The following is a 22897-nucleotide window of genomic DNA, read 5'->3' as shown; positions in this document are numbered from 1 at the left end:
GATAGACTTGCTCAACACAGCGTTGCCACAAAACTTCAAATTGTAAAACATTCAGTATCTGTCAAGCACAGTAAACAAAACTGAATAAAGTGAAGTATTCCTGTATTGAGTTGTTAGTCTTTTTCATATCAATTTGTAGTTGTATTTATTCTGGAAACAAGTCCTTTGTTGGTTATATGTGTATGATATATTTTTCCCACTCTGTAACTTGCCTTTTAATTTCTCATTAATATCTTTTGACAAAAAGAATGTTAACTTTTATTGTAGTCAATTTTATCAATCCATTTTTATGATCAGTACTTTCTGTGTCTTGTTAAAGAATTTTTCTATCACTTTGAGGTCATCGAGACATTCTCTTACATTATTGTCTAGAAGTTTTACTGTTTTGCCTTTAACATGTAGATCTATAATTCCCCTGAAATTGATGTTGTGAGTGGTGTGAGGTAGGGATCAAGTTTCTTTTTTTCCTATATAGGTATCCAATTGGCACAGCACTAGTCATTGAAAAGATGTTCCTTTTCCCCCACTACTTGGTAATGTCACATTTGTCAAAAAACATATGAGTCCATGTATGTCTGGCATCTGTCTCTCTTCCGTTGGTCTGTTTGTCTATCCTGTACCCATACCACACTATCTTAGTTACTTAGCTATATAATAGGTATTGGCATCCAGTAGAGCAAATCCTTCTACTTTGTTCCTTTTTATCAAAAAATGTCTTTTTCAAAAAATGGCTATCCTTCACCCTTTGTGTTTCCACACAGGGTTTACAAACTTGTTTTCCAAGTTATAATACATACTACATACACACACACACACGCACGCACACACCTGTTAGGATTTTGATTAGGGTTGTATGCACTGAATCTATAAATTGGTTTGCAGTGCATTGATTTCTTTAAAATACGGGATCTTCAATTCATGAATGTGATATATCATTCCATTTAGTTTTTGGATTCCTCTCAATAATGTTTTACAGTTTTCTGAGTATTTTTTAGGTGAACCAATTTTTTTTAAACTCTGAAGTGAGTGATAGTACAGGCAACATCTGGATATGGCAAAATCATGAAGACAGCAATGTTCCCAGAATATTTTTTGGTACCTCCTGCCAGCTTGGTATCAAGGGGACTTCAAGCTGTGCCTAGGCCCTCCCCCAAGGCCCACTTCCCTTGCACACTTTGCACACTCTGAAGCTGACCCAGGGCTGGGACTTAGTAAAGATGCATGAACTAAGCACTACCTGTCACACTCCCATCCCACAGCGTTCAACTCATTGCTTGAAAACTGACAACCCATTCCATGCCAAAATGCTAAGGACCGGTCAGGCAGTGGTTCAGCTACTAGATAAAACTCTACCTTTGAAAAGTAGTCTGTTGAGTCCTTTACCATTAGAAAAGTTTTGTACATGCTCATTACAGAACATTTAAAAATTACCCACAGATAGAAGGGGAAAAAAACACCCATATTCCTTATTACTCAGAGAAAATGACTTGTCATGTTTTGACGCATTTCCTTTCACCTTGTTTTTATACACATTGTTCGGCCCTTCTCATTTAACATTATGACGTAAGCTTTCTCTCCTGTGACTCCAGACTCTTCAGAAGCATCATGGCCAGGAGCTCCGTAAGGTTCTGTGAGCGACACCTGTTTACTGAACATTACCTGTGGTAGGAGGTGTTTGTGAATTCATACTGGAGTACGCAATGTGTACTGAAGAACTCTGGGCATTTCTTAGCTTAGTCCCTATCCGTCTGGGATTACATCCTCAGGATAGATGCTTAGAAGTGTATTTCAGACTCAAAGAATGCAAACAGAATCTTATGAGGCATTTCAAAGCAGGAGTTAGAACCTGTAACCGTGGCTGCCCGTGGGGCATGTGTTTCTTGAGAACTCACTATTGCCAGACACCCCTGTAAATGCTTCAGGCCTATCAGCTCATTCCCTCCTCACAAACCTCTCAGGGAGTTCCTATCATTTGCCTCATTTCACAGAAATAGAACCTGAGGCACAGAGAGTTGGAGTGGCTAGCCCAAGGTCACAGGCAGTGCGTACCCAGGCTGGGATTCGAACCCAGGCACTCTGCCCCCAGGGCTCCCACCCTTAACCACTCCGGGAGGATGGAGGATAATGTGGACTCTTCTCCACATGCTTGCCTCCTCTCATGGTCTCCTTCCTCTTGGTCTAAGGAGCCTCCTCCCTCTGCAGGCGAGGGGTCAGTGAGAGTGAGGACCCGACTGTAGGGGTCCCACCACAGGCACGAGTCCCCTGAGTCCAGCTGTGTGACACGGGCAAATCCTTCCCCTCTCTGAGCTTCAGTTTCTTCATCAGTGAAAAGGGCGAAGAGGCCACGAAGCGAAATGGCTCGGTGAACTGGACAGCACTCCCGGGTGCTGGGCTTCCACGGCCAGTGCCTCGGCACCAGCTCTCAGGGCCACCTCCCAGTCACCCACCTCTGCTGGCTCGGGTCCCATCTCCTCCCATCCCACCTGTACTGCCTGATTCTCTCCAGCCAGCGAGGGTGCGACCCTAGGCCTGGCGCAGAACGGGTGCTCCTGCAATGGTTGTGGGACTGAGTTTTAAAGAGCCCTCATGAGATTTCACCCAGTTATGGGACAAGTGGGGGCAGAGCAAGCAGGGACCAGAAATTGTTGGGGGAAGGAGTGGGAGATAAAAGAGGGTATTTATCTTTCTATATCTATCCCTCTGATAGAATTAATGGTCCTTGTTTCACGAGAGTTTAGCCTGTCACTGAGTCCCCATCGCTCTGAGACATAAGGGCAAGTCACAGGGCAAGTAATAAGGCGAGTCACTATTTGAACCCTGGTCTATGGGACCAAATCCTGGACTGCCAACCTGGTCCTGTGCTTCCGACTGCAGTGTTGCAATACACACAGCTTGAATATCACAGTCCAAGACGAATCCCATCTGATCCCCAGTAAACCCAGAAACTGATTTTTCCTGGCCATTTTACAGATGAGGACACTGAGGCCTGCCTAAGGCCCCAGTTGGGTAAGTGCTGCAGCCTCGAGTTGATCCTGGGCTTTCCAAGTCCCAATCGGTACCAGAGCTCCCCCAGCCACACGGCACAGACACCTTCCCTCAGGCTGGGCAGACGATGATGAAGAAACCTCTGAGCGTGAACCAGACCGTGGTGAGAAGCCTCCAGCACGGGCTGGGGTGGCTTTGATGGATTCCCTACATAAACAAGGAATAGCGTCCCTCAGCACAGAGAGCAGACAGAGGCCCCAGACTTTCTCTTCCTGAGGCAGTAACAGTGGTTGCTGAGATGAAGAGCCTGGTCTGAGCCAGTCTCCATGCCAGGCTCTGGGGCAACGGAAGGGCCACTGGCCTCATTTACTCTTCCCAATAGTCAGAGGAACAGACCCTGTCCCCCGTCCTCATTTTTCAGGGGGAGAAACTGAGGCTTAGTGAAGGAAGTTGCTTGTCAGAGGCCACGTGGCCAAGAAAGGGCAAGCCAGGGGTTTTGAAAAAGTCAGCCTGGCCGCAGGGTCCAAACCGTACCCTGCTGCACCTGCTGTGGCCCCTGGTGGCATCCTTCCACCACCTCACCCCCAACCTGTCCCACCAAGGTCTGCCTCTGTTCTCTGGCCTTTACCAGCCTCTCCGGGCTCCTGGCAACGCCTCAAGAAATGCAGCCCAATCGCGTTTTACACTACAGATGTGTTTTGGAGAAAAAGTGTGCTCCACACTGGATCTTATTCCAAACTCGCGGTAATTCTAACCTCAGGCCATTTGGACTGAGCCTCCACTCTGCGCCGATCCCTTCCCAGGCTGCTTCTCATTTCACTCCCACACTGGGAACGACTGTCCTCATTCTACAGATAAGGAACCTGAGGCTCAGAGCAGGCACGTGACCTGCTCAAAGACCCTCAGCTAGGCAGTAGTGGGCTGGGTGTGCACCCCAGCCAGGGGCCCGGAGCTGGACTCTTTCCCTCTGCACCATCTCCCATCAGAGCCGGAGGAGGACCTGGGTCTGCCCCCCAATCCTGGAGCCCACCGAACCCACTGGTGGTGCAAGTGGCCTGGCCTCCTGGACCAACAAGGCCCTGCACATTAAGATACACACATCCCAGCTGTCCCAGATCCCAATCTGCCTCAAATCCCTGACAACCTGGGATCCTCCACTCAGGTTCCTGCTGCAGCCCACATGGCCCCAGAGCCTCCGTGATTCCCCTGATGCTCTCTAGCCAGTGCAGGGCCAGCTGAGGGAGGTGAAGATTGCCTGAAAGACCCCAGGGTCACAGGAAGCCAAGCGTCCCAGGCCTGCCAGGCATAACCCATGCTTCACATGGCCTGCAGTGGCACCACGGGGCCCCAGGCTGGCGTAACCCCTCTGGTCCCCTGCTCAGGCTCCCCAGACCTGGCAGCTCCTGACCCAGCTCTGAGGAGCTCCCCCAGGACATGAGACACCACAGTGTTCAAGGCCAAGAGAAGCAGCTTCTTCTACTGTCCCACCCCATGTCCGCACTCTGTTCTCTTCCTCTAGAAGAAACGTCCTCTTCCCCAAGCAACTGACCCCAGGAATAACAGGAGTTACTAATTAATAATAATGGTGGCTTAGTTTTACTGTGCATTTACCATGTGTCAGGCACTGTTCTAAGCACTTGACATGTATTATCTCATTTAATCCTCAAAACAATCCCATGAGGCTAGTACCCTTATTAGCCCATTTTACACGAGGGGAGTGAGGCACAGAGAATTTGAGTTAACATGCTCAGGGTCACACATCTAGATAGGAGGGAAGCCAGACTATGAAGCCAGGTAGTCTGGTTCCAGAGACTGAGCCCTTAGCCAGCACATCATCTGTGGATGAGATCCAACCCCTGTCCCTGGGGTTTATCTATTGACTCATCAATTCGTTCATTCATTAAACACTTACTGACTACCTATTCTGTGTCAAGCACTTTGCAATCATAATCTCATTGAAAGTTTATAGCGCCTATCAGGTAGGTGTTATTATCATCCTCATTTTACAAATGAGGCAACTGATGTCCAGAGAGGTTAAGTAACTATGCAGAGACACACAGCCAACAAGGTAATCAAGTAAGTAGCCTCGCTAGGATTTGTCCCTTTCCACATTCATTATTCCAGTTTTTCTTTAAAAGTCCATGTCCCCCTGGTGGGTTCTCCACAGCTCTAGGAAGGCAGCAGGGAAGAGTGGGCTCTCCCAGGGCCAGGACAAGCTGTGTGCTGGACCCTGGGATGGATCTGCACAGGCCTGCTCTCAAGTTGCTCTAGGTAGGATGGGCTGGGCTCTTTGCAAACTCTCAGCCACCTGAGGGGCCGACAGGAGGAATGCACAGACTCTGGGGTCAGAGCAGGCTGGGCTCCTGTTCGGGTCCTGCCCTCTTGGCTGTGTAGATTTGGGCAAGTTGCTGTACCTCTCTGAGCCTCCCAGCATGTCATATAGGAGGGAGATGATAATGGCCCCCACCTCTGCTGGAGGGGATGAAGATTTCAAAAGGCAACAAATACAAACAACACCTTAACAACCCTTCACTCCTTTTCTCACTCATAGGGTTTTTATGAGGATTAAATAAATCAGAACCTAACATGTTCAGTCATACTGCTCTCTGCCTATGTGACCGGGGCCTTGCTACCTACGCTCTCTGGGCTTTGGTTTCCCCATCTATAAAATGGGCATATTAATAATACTACCTCCTAGGGTTGTTGTTAGCTTAATACATCTAAAGGACTCAAAACAGCATCCAACACTCAATAAATGTTAGCTATTACTGTGTCGTAATTATCATTGCAACTGCACAGTAAGTGCAAGTTATCGGGATCATAAATTGATTTCAATTCACCCCCTGCCTCAGGCTTCCATCCCATGGCCATCATGACCATGTGTCTCAGAGCATCTAAGCTCTGTCCTTGTGTTATGAGAAAGCTGAGTCCAGGACACCCATGACCCCAGCCTGTGGCAGAGAGGCCTCCACTGGATTTCAGGAAAATGCCAGTGCTTGGCATTTTCGGATGGCCACCATGGGACCCATCCATCTGAATGTTGTTGATGTGTCTCTGGGTAGACTCTAGAGGAAGATTCTGTCCATTCAGCCTTCCTGTGCACCAGTGATGAGCTCCCCTTTGGAACTGATGCCAGCACCAAGTATGTATCTGCAAGGGAACAGGACAAGGAAAGCCATGTGCCAGGGCTTCTTTCCCTTTTTGCCTTGGCTGCCAGGTAAACTGTGGCCAGGTTTAGTATCACACAAACGTGATTTGCTCATTGAGGGCGGCCCTGCATGAACATAGGTATGGGAGCCAGAAAAACTCAAGACACCTGTCTCCTCTGTTCACGACTGTGCCACACTGGATGCGTGGCTTTGTGGTTCTGAGCCTGTTTCCTCTTCTGTAAAAAGAGAGAGAGAGCTAGAAGTCTCTGAGTTCTGCTTCCTCCTGGATGTGTGAACTTGGCAGTTCCCTCTTCGCCCTTCACTTCCGTTTCCTCTCCTGTCAAACAGGAATTATGTTAATGACCACGCTACTAGGCTGTGAGGAGGATCGCTCAAAGGGCACAGCCTGGTGCCCACTGCATGATTGGCACTTTGTAACCAGGAACTGAAAATATATTGCTTTTGTGGGTGAAGACCGCTGGTTTTGGAAATCGAGGTTTGATGGGCAGTTTGCTGAAAAGTAGAGGCCTCCCGTAGCAATTTTAAAACCAAGCTTTGTGGTTTGACTGTAGCCTGGATTCTCAGTTCTTGAGTTGCAAGGACGAGTCTGTGCAAAGACCCTTGGATTCCCTGGAGGAAGGGGTCTTCTACCCAGGAGTCTGCAGTGGCCATAACCCCCACCAGCTCAGTGTGTGCCCTTTTTACGAGGTGCACTTGACGGCCTGCCATGCATGGGGCAGGATCTGCTAGGGCATGCCCAGAGGGAGCAATTCCAGGGAGCAGAGCCTGGGCCCTCCCTCTACCCACTGCCATGGGAGACTGTGCCAACACTGCACAGTCAAGAGAGGCAGCCCCACCCAGGGGCCCCTGCAACCCAAGCACGGGTCCTGATGCCAAGGGAGGGTAGCATTGTCTCCACGGTTTTGGATGTGGCTAAGGGTGGGGGGCAGTGTGGAAGTCAAAGCCAGGAGAGGTTATGACTAGAGGCTGCTGTCCTGGCCCAAGGATGCCGCGCACCCTCTGCTTCTGTTTGCACACCTCCTGTGACTGGGAGCTCCCTCTCTCCCAAAGCCACCTGCAGCTCTGCCTTCCTTCTCAAGTGTGGTGCCCAGAACCAAAACAACTTCTCCCAGAATGGTCTAATCATGCACTGGAGCGGCAAGCTGCTCCTTTGCTCTACAGACCATACTTCTGTTAATGCGTCCCTATTTTAGTTGTTTCTCCCCACACATATCACTATTGATGACACCCAAGTCCAGGGCTGCTATCAACTAAAACTCATTCCTTCACAACTCTTTTTTACCCCTTCCTTCTTCCATCCCTTCCTCCCTCCCTTCTTCCATCCTTCTTTCCTTTCTTCTCCCGTTTTAGAGCAATGCCCCTCTGCAGTCAGTTTTTTCAAATGTGTATTGAGCATTTGGGCATGCTACTCCTACTCTGGGCACTGGGGATTCATAAGTGAATGTGTCCTGGGTCCTGCCAACAGGAGGCTTCCCATCTGCCAATGGAGAGGACGGAGGGGTAACAGCTAAAGCAGCTGCCCTGAGGGTATAATTGACAGAAAAGACAACGTGCAGAGGGACCTCAGAGGGGTGAGCAACTACCATATATGCCCAAATATTAGGTCACCCAAGTAAAGGTTAAGGGCAATCCCTATTCTCCCAATGAGAAGATGCACAGTAAAGTTGAATAATATAAACTTTAAGGTGTGGAGACGAAACAGTCAAACGGCTATTGTAATATTTATTTCTTTACTGAGAGAGATATATTTTAAATCACTTTTATATAGTTAAAATTTTAGTATTTCATTTATTTAATAAAATATTAATTTGGAAAGACTGCTTTTGTCCAATCTAAAATTTCAAGAAACTACTTGGTTCAAACTCTTTACACGTGGCTTTGACACTAGTGTCACCATCAGCTGGTGGGAGGGTGGGGGGAAAGAAGTTTTGGTTTTCCAGAGCACATCTTAATCACAGGGACCAAGATGCTAAAACGAAGCCCTTTTGGATCCAAGCGTCAGGTGACCACTGGACACTGTGTCCCCTCTGCAGGTACCATCTGCATTGCATTAGGACAGCTGGGGCTTCATTTGCAGGTGTGCATTTGTGATCTGCACAACCCTGCCACTTATTTGGGTGCTCTGAAAGTGACCTTTAAAAGGCCTGTTTACGACAACCTCCCTTGCCGTCACCCTTTGTGACCCTACCTTTGTGACACTTGCAGTTACAAAATCCTATTTGCACTGCACTGCTTTATATGAGTAAAATTTCCTAGACTCCTTTTATAATAATACTGACCTCTATACGCATCCCAAACTCACGTGGATTGAGGGTATATGGAACTACTGCACCTTTCCCAAACAGGACTCTGTGTTTAAAAAATAAGTGACTGAGAGAGTACCCGTAATATGAGAAATTGTGACTCAAACACAAGCCAACCTTATGTTCAGACGTATATGATAAATCAGGGTGTGGTGGGGAATAGAGAAGGCTTCCCAGAGGTGGAGGCTTTGAGCTGACCTTGAAGGACGAGAACCCTTTTGGGATGGGTCAGGCACTCGAGGCAGAAGGCACCAGAGAAACTGAGCTGCGGGGGCTGGGGGCGGGCGCGGGCTTGTTCTCCCGGATACCCATCTTTCAATCACATATCTCCAGGCCAGCTTTGCCCCTTACTGGGAAATTTGGAGCACCTGTTTTCCACTCTCTGCGCCTCAATCTGCCTATCTGTGAAGTGGGGGTAATAACACATTTCATAAGGTCATAAAGGTTACAAGAGCATGGAAAGTAAAGCCGGAAAAAAAAAAAAAACTGGTTTGGAATTGGGTCTTCTTGGGCAAATCATTTCACCTCCTAAGCCTCAGTGTTCTGATCTGAAAAATGGAGCCCAATGAAGGCAGGGGTTAGCAAGCTTCATGCCCCACTGAGTGTGGTCTGGGTTCCTGCACAGGAGAGGTACCGAGATCTGTGGGGTGAATGAATGAATAAGGAATGCCTGTTACTCCCTCTGCCAGAGACACTGTCTCCAGCTCTTCCCCTGCCGATTCTTTGCTGTGCATCGGATGGAGCTGACACGCCCCCAGGTTCTCCCTGAGCCCCGCAGAGTTACCCCATCAGTCTTGTTTTATTTTCCTCCTGGCTTTGATCATTATATTATGTGATCTTAATTGCTTGCTATTTCCGTCTTCACCACTAGACTAGCATGGCTTGTCTGTATCTACAGTGCCCGGCACAGCCTGTGGCACAGAGGATGTGCTCAATAAATATTTTAATGAATGAGCGAGTGAGTGAATTGATGAATGTATGTTCCCTCCTCCCAACCTTTGGACACTGTCTAGGTTTCTCCTACTTGTAGGCACGAGATCCCACCCCAACCCATCACCCTGGTTGAACTGTTTTCAAGCCCTTTACACTGTCCGAGTTGACCTTGTGCTTGTGTTTCCGTCCCGGACCTCCTCATCCCCCACCCCTACCCCCGCACCTTCAACATCCCGCATAGAAGCTCCGCAGGGCGAGGGCTTGGCCCCGCTGTGGCCCAGCGCCTGGCACACGTAGGCCTTCTTACAGTGTTGCAATTAATGACAGAAAGGCCAGCAGGCTAACGAGTCTGGCATCCTGAGGGCACCTAGCTGCCCAGCGCGCCTTCCTGCCCCGGGCGCGGGAGCCGCGAGGGCGGGAGGCTCGGCCGTTCCCCTCCCGCCTCCCGGTGCAAACTTTCAAAAGATGCTGCGGCCGCGGCCCCGCCCCTCTCCGCGTGGTTGGAGGCAGCGGGAGGCGGGGGCGGAGCCGGCAGGCCCCGGCCGGTGGCTCCGCCTCCTCCTCCCGCCGCTGCTTTCCTCACCGCACCCTCCCCAGCTGCAGCCCGCCGGCTCGCCAGTGCAGCCGCGATGCCCCGGAGCCCGAGCCCGACCCCGGCCCGGGTTCCCGGCCCACCGCGTATTTAGCCTCCGTGCGTCCCGAGCGCGCCACCGCCAACGCCGCGCCCCGACGCAGCTATGGGCAACACTGTGCACAGGACCCTGCCAGGTACGCCGGGGAGCCCCTCCCGGGAGTCGGGCGCTGGGGTTCTTCTCTCCTCGGGGGACCCTCTGGGTGACTTCCGGAGAGCCACCCCACCTACCCTTGGAGCCCTCGGCGGGCGCGGCGGGCTGGAATCTCTGGTGCTTCCCGACTCCCGGCTCAGCGCGCGCGGAGCGGCTGAGCTTTGCGCTCTGGGAGGGCGGGTACCGCGTCCTGGTTACCTTGGGGACCCCGGTGCTCTTCCTCCCGGCTTTGGCCAGATGCGCGAAGGGGCCGTTGGGACGATGCTGCGCGACCCCTTGCCTTTGTTCCAGCCCAAGGGCGCTGATGAAGGAGCCCGGGGCGCTCCAGGGGGGTGAATGGAACCAGGCTCCGCAGGGCTTCCGACGGCCAAAAGCCGCCCGATGTGCCGAGACTGCAGCGGCTGAGAGTTGGGGGGGGGGGTGCTCGCAGGGGTACCTCAGTTACCAGCCGCTCAGCGCCCCCGCGGTACATGCTGCCTTGGTTTGGCCGCGTTCCCACGCGCACCCTGGCTGCGCCCCCCTCTGGTGTCTGCTCAGCTGGGAGCTCTCTAGCCCCTTGCAGTCGCCGCTGTCGAGCGCATCGCCCCCTAGTTAACACCGCCCCAGAATTTCCGGAGCCAGAGTAAGGGGATCCAGAGCTGGAAGGAGGTGGGGGTGTGAAGACAGAGAGGCCTTGCTAGAAAATACCTGATAATTGTGGGAATAGATCAGCGCTGCTCAAAGGCTTGGAGGCTCAGTGTCTGGCACTTTGCCTACCCCAGCGCGATATGCAAAGAAGCTTCACAGTAAAGGTGTGTATTCCAATTTTATAATGAAGAAATTGAGTTTCAGTGGAGGCGAAATGACACACCCAAGGCCATGTTGCTAGTGGGGAGGGGGTCTGGATTGGGACCTATGTCTGTCTGCCCACCCTCCTCCCTGCCAAGTCTTTAGAATAAATCTTTATTTTGCCTTAAGGCTGGGCATTTGTAGCAGCCTTTAGGCAGAAGGTGAGAGACACATATGTGAGGTTTTAGGAGGAGAGGGAGGTATCACCTCCTCTATGCTCTAACAGTCCCATATAGCTCTCTCCTTCATAATTACATATCAAAAAATAATTATTTCTTCCCCTGGAAGGGATTGAAATGGACGGTGCTGAGCCCCACATTCCCAAGGCCTGCTTATAGGAGAGGAGCCCCTCCTTCTGCTTTATAAGCCCCTGGGCAGCTTTCAGGCCACTGCACACAGAATTTACCAAATCCCCTGAGAGGTGAAGTCACCAGCAGAGCGTCACCAGTTAATCAGTGGCAAAGGTGGGATTCGAATCCAGGTCCTCTTACCTGAGAGTGGCCACGCCTCCTATGGCCAGGGCCACTGACGGCATGGGGATGGGAATGGGATGGGGAGAGCCCGCCACCCAGTCTGGAGGTGTCCAGGGATATTGGCAAATAGAGCAGCAGATGTCCTTCCAGCCACAAAGACATGAGCCCCTTTGTGGGATTTCTTAATTAAGAAATGTTTATGCTGTTCTAGTAGAAAAGCCATTCTGCCACCTGTGGGTCAGCCTTGGGGTAGATGAAGGGACAGAGGCATGCCAGGCGGGCTAAATATAGCTGGATATTTATGTAGTCTCCATCCCACTCGGCCCTCTCTCTGTGGACAGGGCCACCCCGCGCTGGGAGCCTGGGGTTAAGGTCGGTTACTCACGGCAGTAGCTAATCATGGAAAATTCAAGCTCCACTGGTGCTGAAGCTTGCATTGAGTTTGAGGAAGGAGATGGAACTGGCATTCCTGTGCCACATCAGGCTGTAGGTGCCAAAAACATGAAGAAACATTTATTGTTTTCTGACCTGCCCGTAATTAGTTTCTCACACACATTGTGCTGTTTTTTGCACCTCTGTGCTCAGTACGTGATGCTCCCCACACCTGGAATATCCTTTCAGTGTCTAGTCCATCTCTCAAAACCCAGCTCAGTTGTCACCTCCTCCAGGAAGCTTTCCCTGACCACCCACACCTTTGCTCTGCCACCTAAATACCTTCTTGTCTCTGCTTGTTCATCAGACCACTTTGCATTGTCATCACCCGTCTCTACTACTCGCCTTGGGGCTGCCTGAGGACAGAGCCCACGTCTTGATCATCTTGTATCCCTGATTGCCCAGCTCAGAGCCTGGTGCCTGGCGGGAGCCCAAAAATTGGCGGTGGAGCTCACAAGTTGCCTGCATCTTAGGCTGAAAGAACACTTGGCTCAGTGTTGCCCTGTAGAAATCCTTGTGCTTTCATTCTCAGGAAAAGGACACATGCGTGGGGTTCCTTCTACGGGACTTGAAATAGAGAGCTGGCATTTGCCGAGCACCTGGATTCCATGCCAGGCTTCCTGCATATGTGGCTTCATTTATATGCCAAGCATGCTTCTCCTTAAGGCTTCCGCACTTGCCGATCCCTCTGCCTGGAACATCCTTACCCCAGATCTCCACATGGTTTCCCCCTGCTTCTTTCACGCGACTCCTGCCATTGCCCCTGCCCCCATCGTCTCCCACTCCCTCTCCCCTGCTTTGTGTTTTTTCTTAGCATGGCTCACCATGTGCCATGCTGTACATGTAGTTAGCTGTTTATCGTCTGTCTCCCCAGGGAGGATTTTGCCTGTTTTATTCACTGGGGTATATTCAGCATCTGGAGCAGTGGCTGGGACATAGGAGATGTTCAGTAAATATTTGCTGAATGAATGAATTTAGTTCTTGCAACAGCTCTGCAAGGTAGGGATTATCATCTCCATTTTACAGATAAGGAAACCAAGTCTCAGAGAGGTAAAATGATGCATCCCATTTCACATGGGCCAACCAGTTGGCAGAACCAGGATTGAATCCAGGTTTATTTAGCTCCAAAGTCCTGCAGTCTTCCCCTGACATCCATGGTTCAGATACCATTTATTGGGTGCCCCAGAGCACACCTGGCATGCTATTGTATACAGTAAGGAAATGCCCCCAGAAAAGAATGTCTTTTGTGATCGGTTGAGGGAAAGCCCCTTGGTGGCCCTCACAAAGGGCATCAGCAATTCAGATCAATGGCCCATAAACAAGTGTGCAGGGTTCAGCATGGGAATTTGCACTTGCTACGCTCTTACTGTGTGCATTCCCCATTCCCTTTCTAGTTGCAGTTCAGACCTGCAAAATAAGGTGCCATTCTCCTCCATTTTACAGATGAGGAGACTGAGGCACAGAGAGGTTGAGACACCTGCCCCAACTCACACAGTAAGGCAGTGGTAAAGCTGGGCTTAGCAGACCCAGGTCTGTCTTGTTTGTGATATACTACATGGTCCTTTTTTCTGCACTCCTTTAGCCTTAATCTGGGTTTTGCAAAGCAAAGAAAGAAAAGTGTAAACATGCGTGGGGTTGGGGGGAGAGGAGGGCACAATTCCAGCAGGGAGGGGGATGGGAGGAGGAACTCTCGCCCTTCTCCCACCAGCACGTTTCAATCCCTTCCCTCCACACGCCTCTGGGGCTCACCCGTAGTTCTGGTTGGAGAAGAATCTGAATTCAAACTGTCGGTTGGGTTTAATCATTAAGTCAGTCTATGCTTGACCAAGTCAACGGCCCTTTCTAGTGTTAGTTCAGTGAGTGGTATCCTGGAGCTCTGGAGTGAGGGAAGCGTGTTGACCCTGCTCTGTGCCAAGCCCTGAGTCAAGGGCTTTACCCACATTACCTGTTTCAGATCCTCATAACAACGCTTTAGAGGGGCTATATTTATCCCCATCTTACAGGGAGGCAGATGGAAGCTTGGAGAGGTAAAGGACAAAGGCTCACCGGTATAAGGGGGAGAACCAATCTCCCTAACCTAGATGGTCAGTCTGCAAATGCTACGTCCAGACCGGAAGCATCTGCTCCTACTGGGCCACTCAGGTGCCCTCCCTGTAGAGCCTCTTTCTTTATTTGACCTGAATACGGAACCGTGTGGCTACTGGGCCTACATGGGTCAGATCTGCTGCCCTCTGGCAGTGGGCGGTGATGCTCTGAGGGCCTGGCAGCCACTCTTTTCCCTGGATCTGGACCGTCTCAGCTCTAGGGAGGACAGCAGCCTTTGTCACTCTCACAGCCATCACGGCGGCTGCACGGATGACCCAACCAGGGACGTTCCCCTCTCTCTGCACGGCTCTTCCTCCTTTACCCAGTCACAATGTAAAGTTAGGTTGGGCTTGCCCGTCTTATCTGGCCCCATCTGCCTCTCTCCCACTGGGTCATGAAGAATCACTTTATAGCCTCCCAGTTGAGCTAGAGGCCTGAGCCTGAGCCTCTCAAAGTGATAGTGGTTCATCCAACAGCCCTGAAACCTACCAGGCTGTCAACACATGGTCAGGGGCGCTGACTAGTCAAGGTTCCTTGGTGAGGGCCTGCGAGGATGCTGGGGGCTGGCGTGGGCGTTGGGGGAAAGGATGGAGCAGTCTTATCCATCAGTGGAAGTGAGGAAGAGGAATGGGTCTGTCCAATGTATAGGAAACATGGAGAAGTTGCCTGTGGAGAATCTGGAGCCAGAAGGAACTGGGGCCTCCCTCTGTTTTTACCCTCTTATCCCACCTCTTCTCCCTTCCTTCTCTCTCTCCCCAGGCAGGAAAGGGGGTAGGGAAGGCTTCCTGGGGGAGGCAACATCTGAAGGAAAGTCCAACTGAATGTCTGCCTCCCCCATTCGAATGTCATCTTTTTCTGCCTCTTCTGTAGCTCAGTTGCACCAAAGCCATCCTGATCTCCGCTTAAGTGCCGTGTGCCCAGGCTGGGTGACCCTGGGGTGTGCCCTGCCCTGCGTTTTCCTGACTGTGCACCTTCGTTCACTTATCTGACACCTGTTGGGCATGTGTCGTGTGCCAGCCCTGGGGTTCCGCCCTGAATGGGATGGACAGCCACAGGCAGGCCCCGTGGAGCTGGCCACTGGTGGGAGAGGGACAGAATGCTCTAGTAGAGCAGGTCACGTGACTGGTTATATCACTGCAGAGCGTAAGGTGCTGCTACCCTGTGCCTCAAAGAAGGAGGGGCCGATGTCCGACACCCCGAACAAGGCCTGGCCTTGTTGTCTGTCTACTGTGGGTCGTGCACAACCACCTTTAAAAAAAAAATCCTAATGACATAGAATAGGATAAAAAATAAAATATCGAGTGCCTTCGCGTAGGAAGAGTATTTTGGCCTCAGAGACTTTGGCTTCAGTTGTGCACGTGTGCGTGCACCTGTGCGTGTTGCATGTCACAATGTCAAATGCATTTCTCTCCGTGGGTCACAGTGGTTAAGGGCTATGGTGAGCCCACTCACTGGTCTACAGCAGGAGGAGGTCTGGTGTCCGGGTCTAGACATGCATCTTGGAGTCAGGCTACCTGGGTTCAAATCTCAGCGCGGCCATTTCCCAGTGGAGTGATGTTGGGCAAGGACTCCCCTCTCTGTGCCTCGGTTTCCTCCCTGCAAGTGGGGAGGATTCGTAGCTCCCCGCAGTTGGTGGGAGTGAACATTGAACGGAACAGAGTGGGCGAAGGCTTTAGCACAACGCCCAGGGCAGTCACTGTCATGGTTATTGTTGCCACCATGGACAGGAGAGGCCTCAGGCCTGCCCCTGGGGTCCCTAGGTGGGGCTGGCTGACAAGCGCCCTTCACTTCCTGCCTTGAAAGCTCTGCCCCAGGTGACCACGAGCCCTGAGCTGAGGGGCTGGATTGGGTGTCATCCCTTTCATAGCACTGACAGCAGTTCCCAAGGGTTCCTTGAGCCCTGTCCAAGACACCTCATTTCTGAGGAGAAGAATCTGCCTGGCAGGTTGCATTTGCAGTTTGCATCGGCTCACCAAACTTCCAAATCTAGTGGGAGAGACTAACGAGGACAGGGCACTTTGGTAAGTGGGGGAGGGGAAGCCCAGGGGGCTGTGAGAGCCTAGAGGAGGATGCAGGGAAGGCTTCCTGGAGGAGGTCCTGTCCAGCTGAGACCGGAAAGCAGAGAAGTTAGCCACAAGGGAATGGGAAAAGCTGTTCAAGGCAGAGGGTTAGATGTGCAAAGGCCTGAGGGGAGGGAGAACGGGGCATGTGAAGGGGGAGCTGCAGAGTTCGGGGGTCCCAGTGCAAGTGGTGGTAGCAATATGAGGTCAAAGCGGTGGGTAGAGGTCAGGTCAGAGGAAGAGTGGTTTCTTGCAGGCCGGCCTGCAGTCAGAAGACTTAGCTTTCTCAGATGCCACACTCCCCGCCAGGATGATGTGCTGTGTTTGCTGGGCTGGGCCGCAAAGGCTGTTTAATCTTCCCCATGGACAAGAAGAGTCAGCTCTGTCCTCTTTTGGACCAAAGGGCTTTCTGTACTTGGTGGTGCTCTATAAGGGCTTAAAATAGAAGCCCAGAAGCCAGGTGTGTGGTGAGAGCTTAAAGCAGAGAGGGAAGAGGAAGGGGCCCAGCGTGCGGTAGGTTGTGAGCGCCCACCTGGGGGGTGTAGCCAAGTGGTCAGAGCTGCAGCACGCCCGCCCCATGCCAGGCCCTTTTTCTGTTTCATCCCCTCTAAACCATCAGGACGAGCCTTCCAGAAGTAGCCTCCCACTTCACAGATGAGGAAACTGAGCTCAGAAGGGTCATGAGACCTGCCTTGGGTCAGGCAGCTAGGAAGTGGCAGAACAGAATTTGATCCCAAGCCTGCCTGACCCCAGAGCCCCTTCCCCCATCACTATGGGGCGCTGCCCCCTGGGGCTTCTTGGGGCTGCTGCCCCTTGGCCTCATCCTGAGCTCCTGAGTCCCCCCTCCCCACAAGCTGTCCTTCCTGCAGGCACACCTTCTTACCTTCTCTGTCCTGGGAAGGTGAATCGCCTCTGTCTCCAGCAGCCAGGATGATGCTGCCCAAAGAAAAGGTCCATCCACCAGCCCCGCTCACCTCGCCCCAGGCCTGGAGACTCTAACTAAAAAGGTGGAATCCTGCCCTGGAGGAGAAGGGGTGAACTGGAGCTCTGCACCCCTTCCTCCTGCCTGACTAGGGCTCAGGCTCCTGATGTGTCTGCCTGGTAAAAGCTGGCCTGTGCTCGGCCATCCCCACCCCCCACTGGCAGGGGTCACCATGCACCCACAACCTTTCCCCTGAGCCCGGCTGCTACCCAGAGCTCCAGGCAGCCCCTACCAGTCGGTCAGCAAGGGCCTGGGGCCAGGGTGAGCGCCCTTTGTCACCCTGCACCCAGGCTTTCCTGCAGGCCAGGAGCATCCTGTCCCCCTGGTGTGCTGTCATTGTTAACAGAGTTGGTAATGGCACAGGCTGGGGGCCTCCATCCCTGGGTCTGAGTCTTAGCTCTGCCCCTTATGATCCAGACGAACGACTTGACCTCTCTAAGCTTTGATTCCCTTTTTTGCAGAAAGGAGATAGTGATGTTACGTCTCAGGCCTGCAAAGCCTCTGACAGATAGTGAGTGCTCACAGGGGGCACCTGTTATGATTATGTATTCACTAGACAAACAAGCCCCTGCTCGCTGCTGGGCCTGGTGCTCCCAAGGGAGACAGACACAAAAGAATAATAATAACCACTAGCTTGTATCACTCAGCCAGGCTGTGCCAGACACTGTTCTCAGCAGGTACCTGCATTTAGCCCTCAGGACAAGCCCTGTGAGAGAGCTACTATTTTTAGTCCCATATAACTATTGAGAGAACAGAGAGGGAAAGTAGCTTGCCTAAGGGCACACAGCTTGGGTAGTCCAACATGATTCCCACTAGAAGGAAGCAATGTTGATGTGGGATGGATGACTGCCAGGTCAAGACAGGGGGTCAGGTGGGGGGCATTTCACATTTGCCCTGGAAGCCTTCATAGTATTGAGCAGAAACTTGTGAGCATTTAGATCTGTCTGGCAAATTTCTTTTCAGTTGTTCACCTACTTCTGAGGTGGTTTATCTCACATCCCACCTTTAGGCATGGCAGGGTAGGGCCACTCTCCCGGTGGCTTATGGGGACTCCAGCTGACATTCCCAAAGTCTGATGTGTAGATCTCCTTTCAACCCCCTTTCAAGGCAGGCCAGGGGACGACTGATGTCCTGAGAGTTTTCTGGAGAGCAAAGCAAGGGCCACGTCAGCCCCAGAGGAGCAAAGGATCCCCAGCAACATAGCCTGGGGACCCTTGGGACCTGAGAGCTGCCTGCAGATCCATGAGGCAGGGGAGCAGACTTGATAGGGAAGGGTACTGTGGACCGAAAACAGACATGACCAGACGTGTGCAGACATCACATGAGATTTCAGCTCAGTCAAAGGAAGAACTTTCTAACTGTGGAAGCTATCTGGAAGTGGAATGAGGGCAGTGGGGGAGAAAGTACCCTTTGTCAGAGTGGCATGGGTGTTTAGCCCAACTGGGACTTGACATGGACATTGTAGAGGCAACTAGAGCATCAGATGATCCGGGATGAATTGTCCATTAAGGTGCCTTTTGATCCCGGGGTCTTAATAAGAAGTGCTAGCCAGTGCTCATCTGCTGAACGCGTGGAGGGCCCTTCATAATCTCTCACTTTTCTAATCCCCCTGCCAGTTCTGCATGTTGGGAGGCATTAGCCCCATTTTACAGATCAGGAAACTGAGGCACAGAAAGATGAAGCCACCTGCCCCCTTCTGGGTCTGTTCCCTCCCCTGTGACCTCCCAGCCTCAGCAATTTTCCACACTTAGCAGCAGGTACTTCTGAGCAGCAGCCATTCTTGGATATCAGTGCCAGCTCGCTCTCCTCCCTTCCCCTTCGTTCTCCTTATTACCAGGACTCAGGGCAGCTCAGAGCTGGCCTCTTGTATCACCTCTGGGCAGAGGGGAGAGAGTTCTTTAATGAGTAAACCATCTGGGGATACGGGTGGGGTGGTGGTGTCTGGGGCAGTACTGGCAGTCGGCACAAGGCCCACAGCTATTAACAAGTGTGTTCTGTTTACATCCTCAACATTACCCATTGTTTACATCATAATTATATCCCTCAGGCGCGTGTTTTCTTTCCTTTTCCCCAAGGCGATGCCCACCCCTCTCATAAATTCCGAGAATGCTCAGAATCACCACGTCCCACCTCCCAGTTGGCAGATCAGGACTCTGAGGACAAGAGCCTTGCGAAGGGTCACCCAGAGATTACAGGTGGGGTCTTTGGCTGGAATCCCAGGAGAGATGGTGGAAAGGGCACTGGTTTTGGAGGTAGTCTCATGTTCAAACCTCAGTTCTCCTCTATGTAAGCTAAGTGACCCTGGGCAAGTCACTTGCCCTCTCTGAACCTTCATTTCCCATCTCTAGGATGGGGAGAATGATGGCGACCCCCCTCATGGGGTTGTGATGAGGAATAAATAGGAAACTCCATGAGAAGTCTGAGCCAACATGAGATGGGGGCTCTTTAAATGCGCATGTCTCACCCTCTTTGCCAGAGGGGATGTTGGATTCCTTGAAGGCAAGGAATCTGTGCTCTTGAAATTGATGAAAAGGAGAGGAGCAATAGGACCAAAGAGTCCTGCTGGGTCTCACCTCTCAAATGCCTGCAGTAGATTCCTAAAGTACTGGCTGGCTGGCTAGGGAAGCAATTCCACATAATGGTTAAGTGTGTGCATGGCTTTGGATTCAGATCTGAGTGAAATCCTGACCCAGCTGTTTGCCTGCGCCATGACCTTGGGCCCTCCCCTCCTCATCTGGGCCTAATGTCCTCATCTGGGGAATGGGTTCGTGAGGATGTAGAGAGGCCCCAGTGAGCCAACAACTCTCAGATCATCAGAGCTTAGGACGTATGATGTGGAGATTCTTATCAGGACTCCTGAATTTGCATTTCCAGCATTCATCCTTTACTTCTTGGGTCAGGGGCAGAAGCCCATGCAGACTTCCTGCAGGCATCCTCAGTCTATACTCACTGGCTTTTGGGAGCCCTCAGACATTTGGAGAAAGGCCAGTCTGACAGATGAGGGGGAGAGGAAAAAGAAAGCTGGATCTTTGGAGAAGGAAGGAGAGTGGGAGGGGCACCCTTGAGTCACTTCTCTGTGGGCCTCAAAGCCAAACATGGCAGGGAAGGAATCTACTTTAGTTGAGGACCTACTGTGTGCCAGACTCTGTTCCTTCCCTGTAGGGATAACTTCTACACTTTGCCCAAAGCACCCATCGCAGCTTCTTCCTAGCCTTGGGAGCCAGGCTGGTATGGTTCGAATGCTAACTCCGCCACTTCCTGGCTGTGTGGCCTTGGGCAGCTCTCCCAGCCTATCTGAGCCTCCCTTCCTCACCAGCAGTGGGTCTGGTAGCAGTCACCTCCTTCAGCACTGTCAGGAGGATCCCAGGAAGTCTGGTGGGTGGAGGGCCAGCCCCAGGCTCCGGATGGCCCCCTGGGAGGTCTGCCTCTCTGATCATGCCCCACCTCCAATCCCCTTTTAAACCTTGGGGACATTAGGCTCTGGGGTTCCATCCCCCTGCTATAATCTGCCACTGCGTTCCTTTTCTTAGATGTTGCTTGCTGTTCATCCCAAGTTCTGCCAACCTGTGGCCTTTGAGTTGCTCGAAACAGGCTGATGGATGACATCCACCACCACACCTGCCCCTCTCTGAGACCAAGCCAGGGCCTCGCTCCACCTCTGTCCCAGAAGGTGGCTTATGCCTCTTGTACATAGCCTACTTTTTTCTCGTAGGTCGGGGGTAAGCGAGAGACCTTGGGAGGGATGAGGCATGAAACAGGAAGGATGCAACCTTCAGTGTCAGACGGGACCAGATTCAAAAACAGGCACTGGCCTCACAGGCTGGGTGGTCTCTGGCCAGGACGTCCGCCTCTCTGGGCCTCAGTTTCTTCACTTGGAAGCCACCTGGCAGGGTGCGGCCACGAGTGAATGGGCCGTGTGGTGAGCCCCCGGCACACACTGGGAGTGCCACAGAGGTGGGACCCTCGGGGCCAGCAAACACCACCCAGCCGTGGGGTTTGTGAAGAGCATTTCCTCAGCTCCAGAGGTGAGAACAGTTGGTGTTCTAGGAGAGTTTCCAGCTGCTTTTGAGCCTGAAAAGCAGGGCCAGTGGACCTATTGTTTCAAAATTGGGACAGGGGCCCTGAAGGTGCCCATCTAGGGCTGAGGAGAGTGAACAGCCAGGCTTCTGGGCCCCACCCAGGCTGGGGGAGTGGCTGCTATCAGGGCAAAGAGAAGGAGAACGCTGGCCCATCAGCTGGCTTAGCAGGCAGCTGCCAGCAGCTACCTGGAGGAGAGGCAGGTGCCAAGGGACAGGACTGTGCCAGCGGTTAGAAGCTGCGTTTGAAACCTGGACTGGTTTTCCCGCTCCAGCTGTGCCGGATCATTTTGATAGGCAGGGAAGAAAGGAACGGGCAGTTTCTATGGGAAGACCCAGGACTTGAATCTCATTTTTCAGAGAGACGGATCCTCAGAGGCTCTTTCCCTTCTCCGAACCCTTCAGGGGCCCCCAGAGCCTTCTTGAGGACCTTAACCTCCTCTGCTAGGCCTTTAAGACCCTTTGTGTGTAGCTCCTGACTCCCTCTCCACCCTCCCCTTTCCCTCCTACGCTCTAGTCCCTGCAGTTCCCCAAGCGCGCTCGGCTTGTTCTCGCCTCCAGGCCTTTGCCTGTGCTGTTCCCTCTGCCTGAAACACGGTTCCCCACCCTTTATCATGCCCCACCCCCAGCCATTTCTTCCTCAGACTGCAGAGTGGCCCCTCTGAGAAGCATCCCCATGGCCCCAGCCCTCTGTGCTGACCACCCTGTGCAGTCATGGTGTCTTGTGTCCATGCCCCCTGCTGATCTCTCAGCTCTGGGGTCAGGGACTGTGTGTGCCTCCTCAGTGTGTGCGTCCCTGCAGCCAGTGCGGCCCTGGCATGGAGCAGATGCTCCTTAAATGTCAGATGAAGGAGGAAGTGAGGTACTTGAAAAAGAATGAGGGCACGTTCCCCCCCACCCTCTGCAGCAGTGGGGTCCTAACCCTGGGAGCCGGCGCTTCTGAAGTTGGAGCTTCCTGGGTCCCTTTATCAAGAAGAGACCTCGACCGAGGGGCCCAGCAGAGGGTCGGAGCCGGCTTGGGAATCCCAGCTCTGCTGAACACGCTTGGAAGGGGCGTTGGGATGACCTCACTCCCTGGGAACTCAGTGCATCTGAGCCCACTTGAGCCAAGAGGGCTGCCACTTAGACCTGGAAGGAGAGGGCTTTTCTCCCAACGAGCAGTGTCGCGTGACCTCCGGCCTCCCCCCTGGGCCTCCTTGCAGCTGCTGACAGGAGTGTTGTGCCTTTCCGGCTGCACTGTGCTGACCGGGTTCTGTTTGCAGAGAATAGGAGCAGGGAGGAGCCTGGTGGCGGTTTCCAAGTGTGGGCTGGCCCCTTTCCACCCTGGGTGCTGGCCGACCAGGCCTCTGAAACAGAGAACAAAGTCCTGTTAGGCTGGAGTCCGTCTGCTGGGTGCATGTCACTGCCCTTTTTGGCAGAGGTGAAGGAGGCTTGGTTATTTTTTTCTAATCCACTTTCAAACCCACCAATAGAAAAGTTACTTTCTGTTGCCAAAGGAGACTGATATCCCCGCCCTGCTTTGGGTGACGGGAAGCCTTGCCAAACGCCAGCCTTGCCTTTTCCTCTCTAAAGCCCGCGTGCGCGCGCACGTGCGCCCTGTTGCCTCCTACCTCTGTCACTTGAAACAGAGACTTGTTACTGAAGGTCCACAGTCTGAGGTTGGATGTTGTGCGGGTTCAGAAAGCCCCTGAAGTTGTACATCAGATTGTGTGAGTGGAGTGTGGGTGTGTTTCGGTGGGAGAGGGGCCGGTACAGCTGTCGTGGTGCTTAGCAAGGCACACGACC

At 52.4% G+C, this 22897-nt stretch overlaps 1 protein-coding gene across 3 annotated transcripts in view; it reads left to right on the top strand.

The window, feature by feature from the left end:
* The first annotated feature begins 9986 nt into the window (after positions 1-9986).
* NEURL1B (neuralized E3 ubiquitin protein ligase 1B) overlaps positions 9987-22897 on the top strand; it is a 40784-nt gene continuing 27873 nt past the window's right edge. Inside the window, exons 1-2 of one of the 3 annotated variants that reach the window (XM_027084289.1) lie at positions 9987-10159; positions 19112-19231. In XM_027084289.1, coding sequence (XP_026940090.1) covers positions 10129-10159; positions 19112-19231 — 151 coding nt within the window. In that variant the 5' untranslated portion in view covers positions 9987-10128. The other 2 variants (XM_027084291.1, XM_027084290.1) reach the window with 2 other exon arrangements.

The sequence above is a fragment of the Aethalodelphis obliquidens genome, unplaced genomic scaffold (assembly GCF_003676395.1).
Source record: "Aethalodelphis obliquidens isolate GAN/ISIS:26980383/991018 unplaced genomic scaffold, ASM367639v1 scaffold52, whole genome shotgun sequence".
Classification (NCBI taxonomy): Eukaryota; Metazoa; Chordata; class Mammalia; order Artiodactyla; family Delphinidae; genus Aethalodelphis; species Aethalodelphis obliquidens.
The sequence above is the reverse complement of the archived record's forward strand: the minus strand, read 5'-3'. Positions and strand labels throughout refer to the sequence as shown.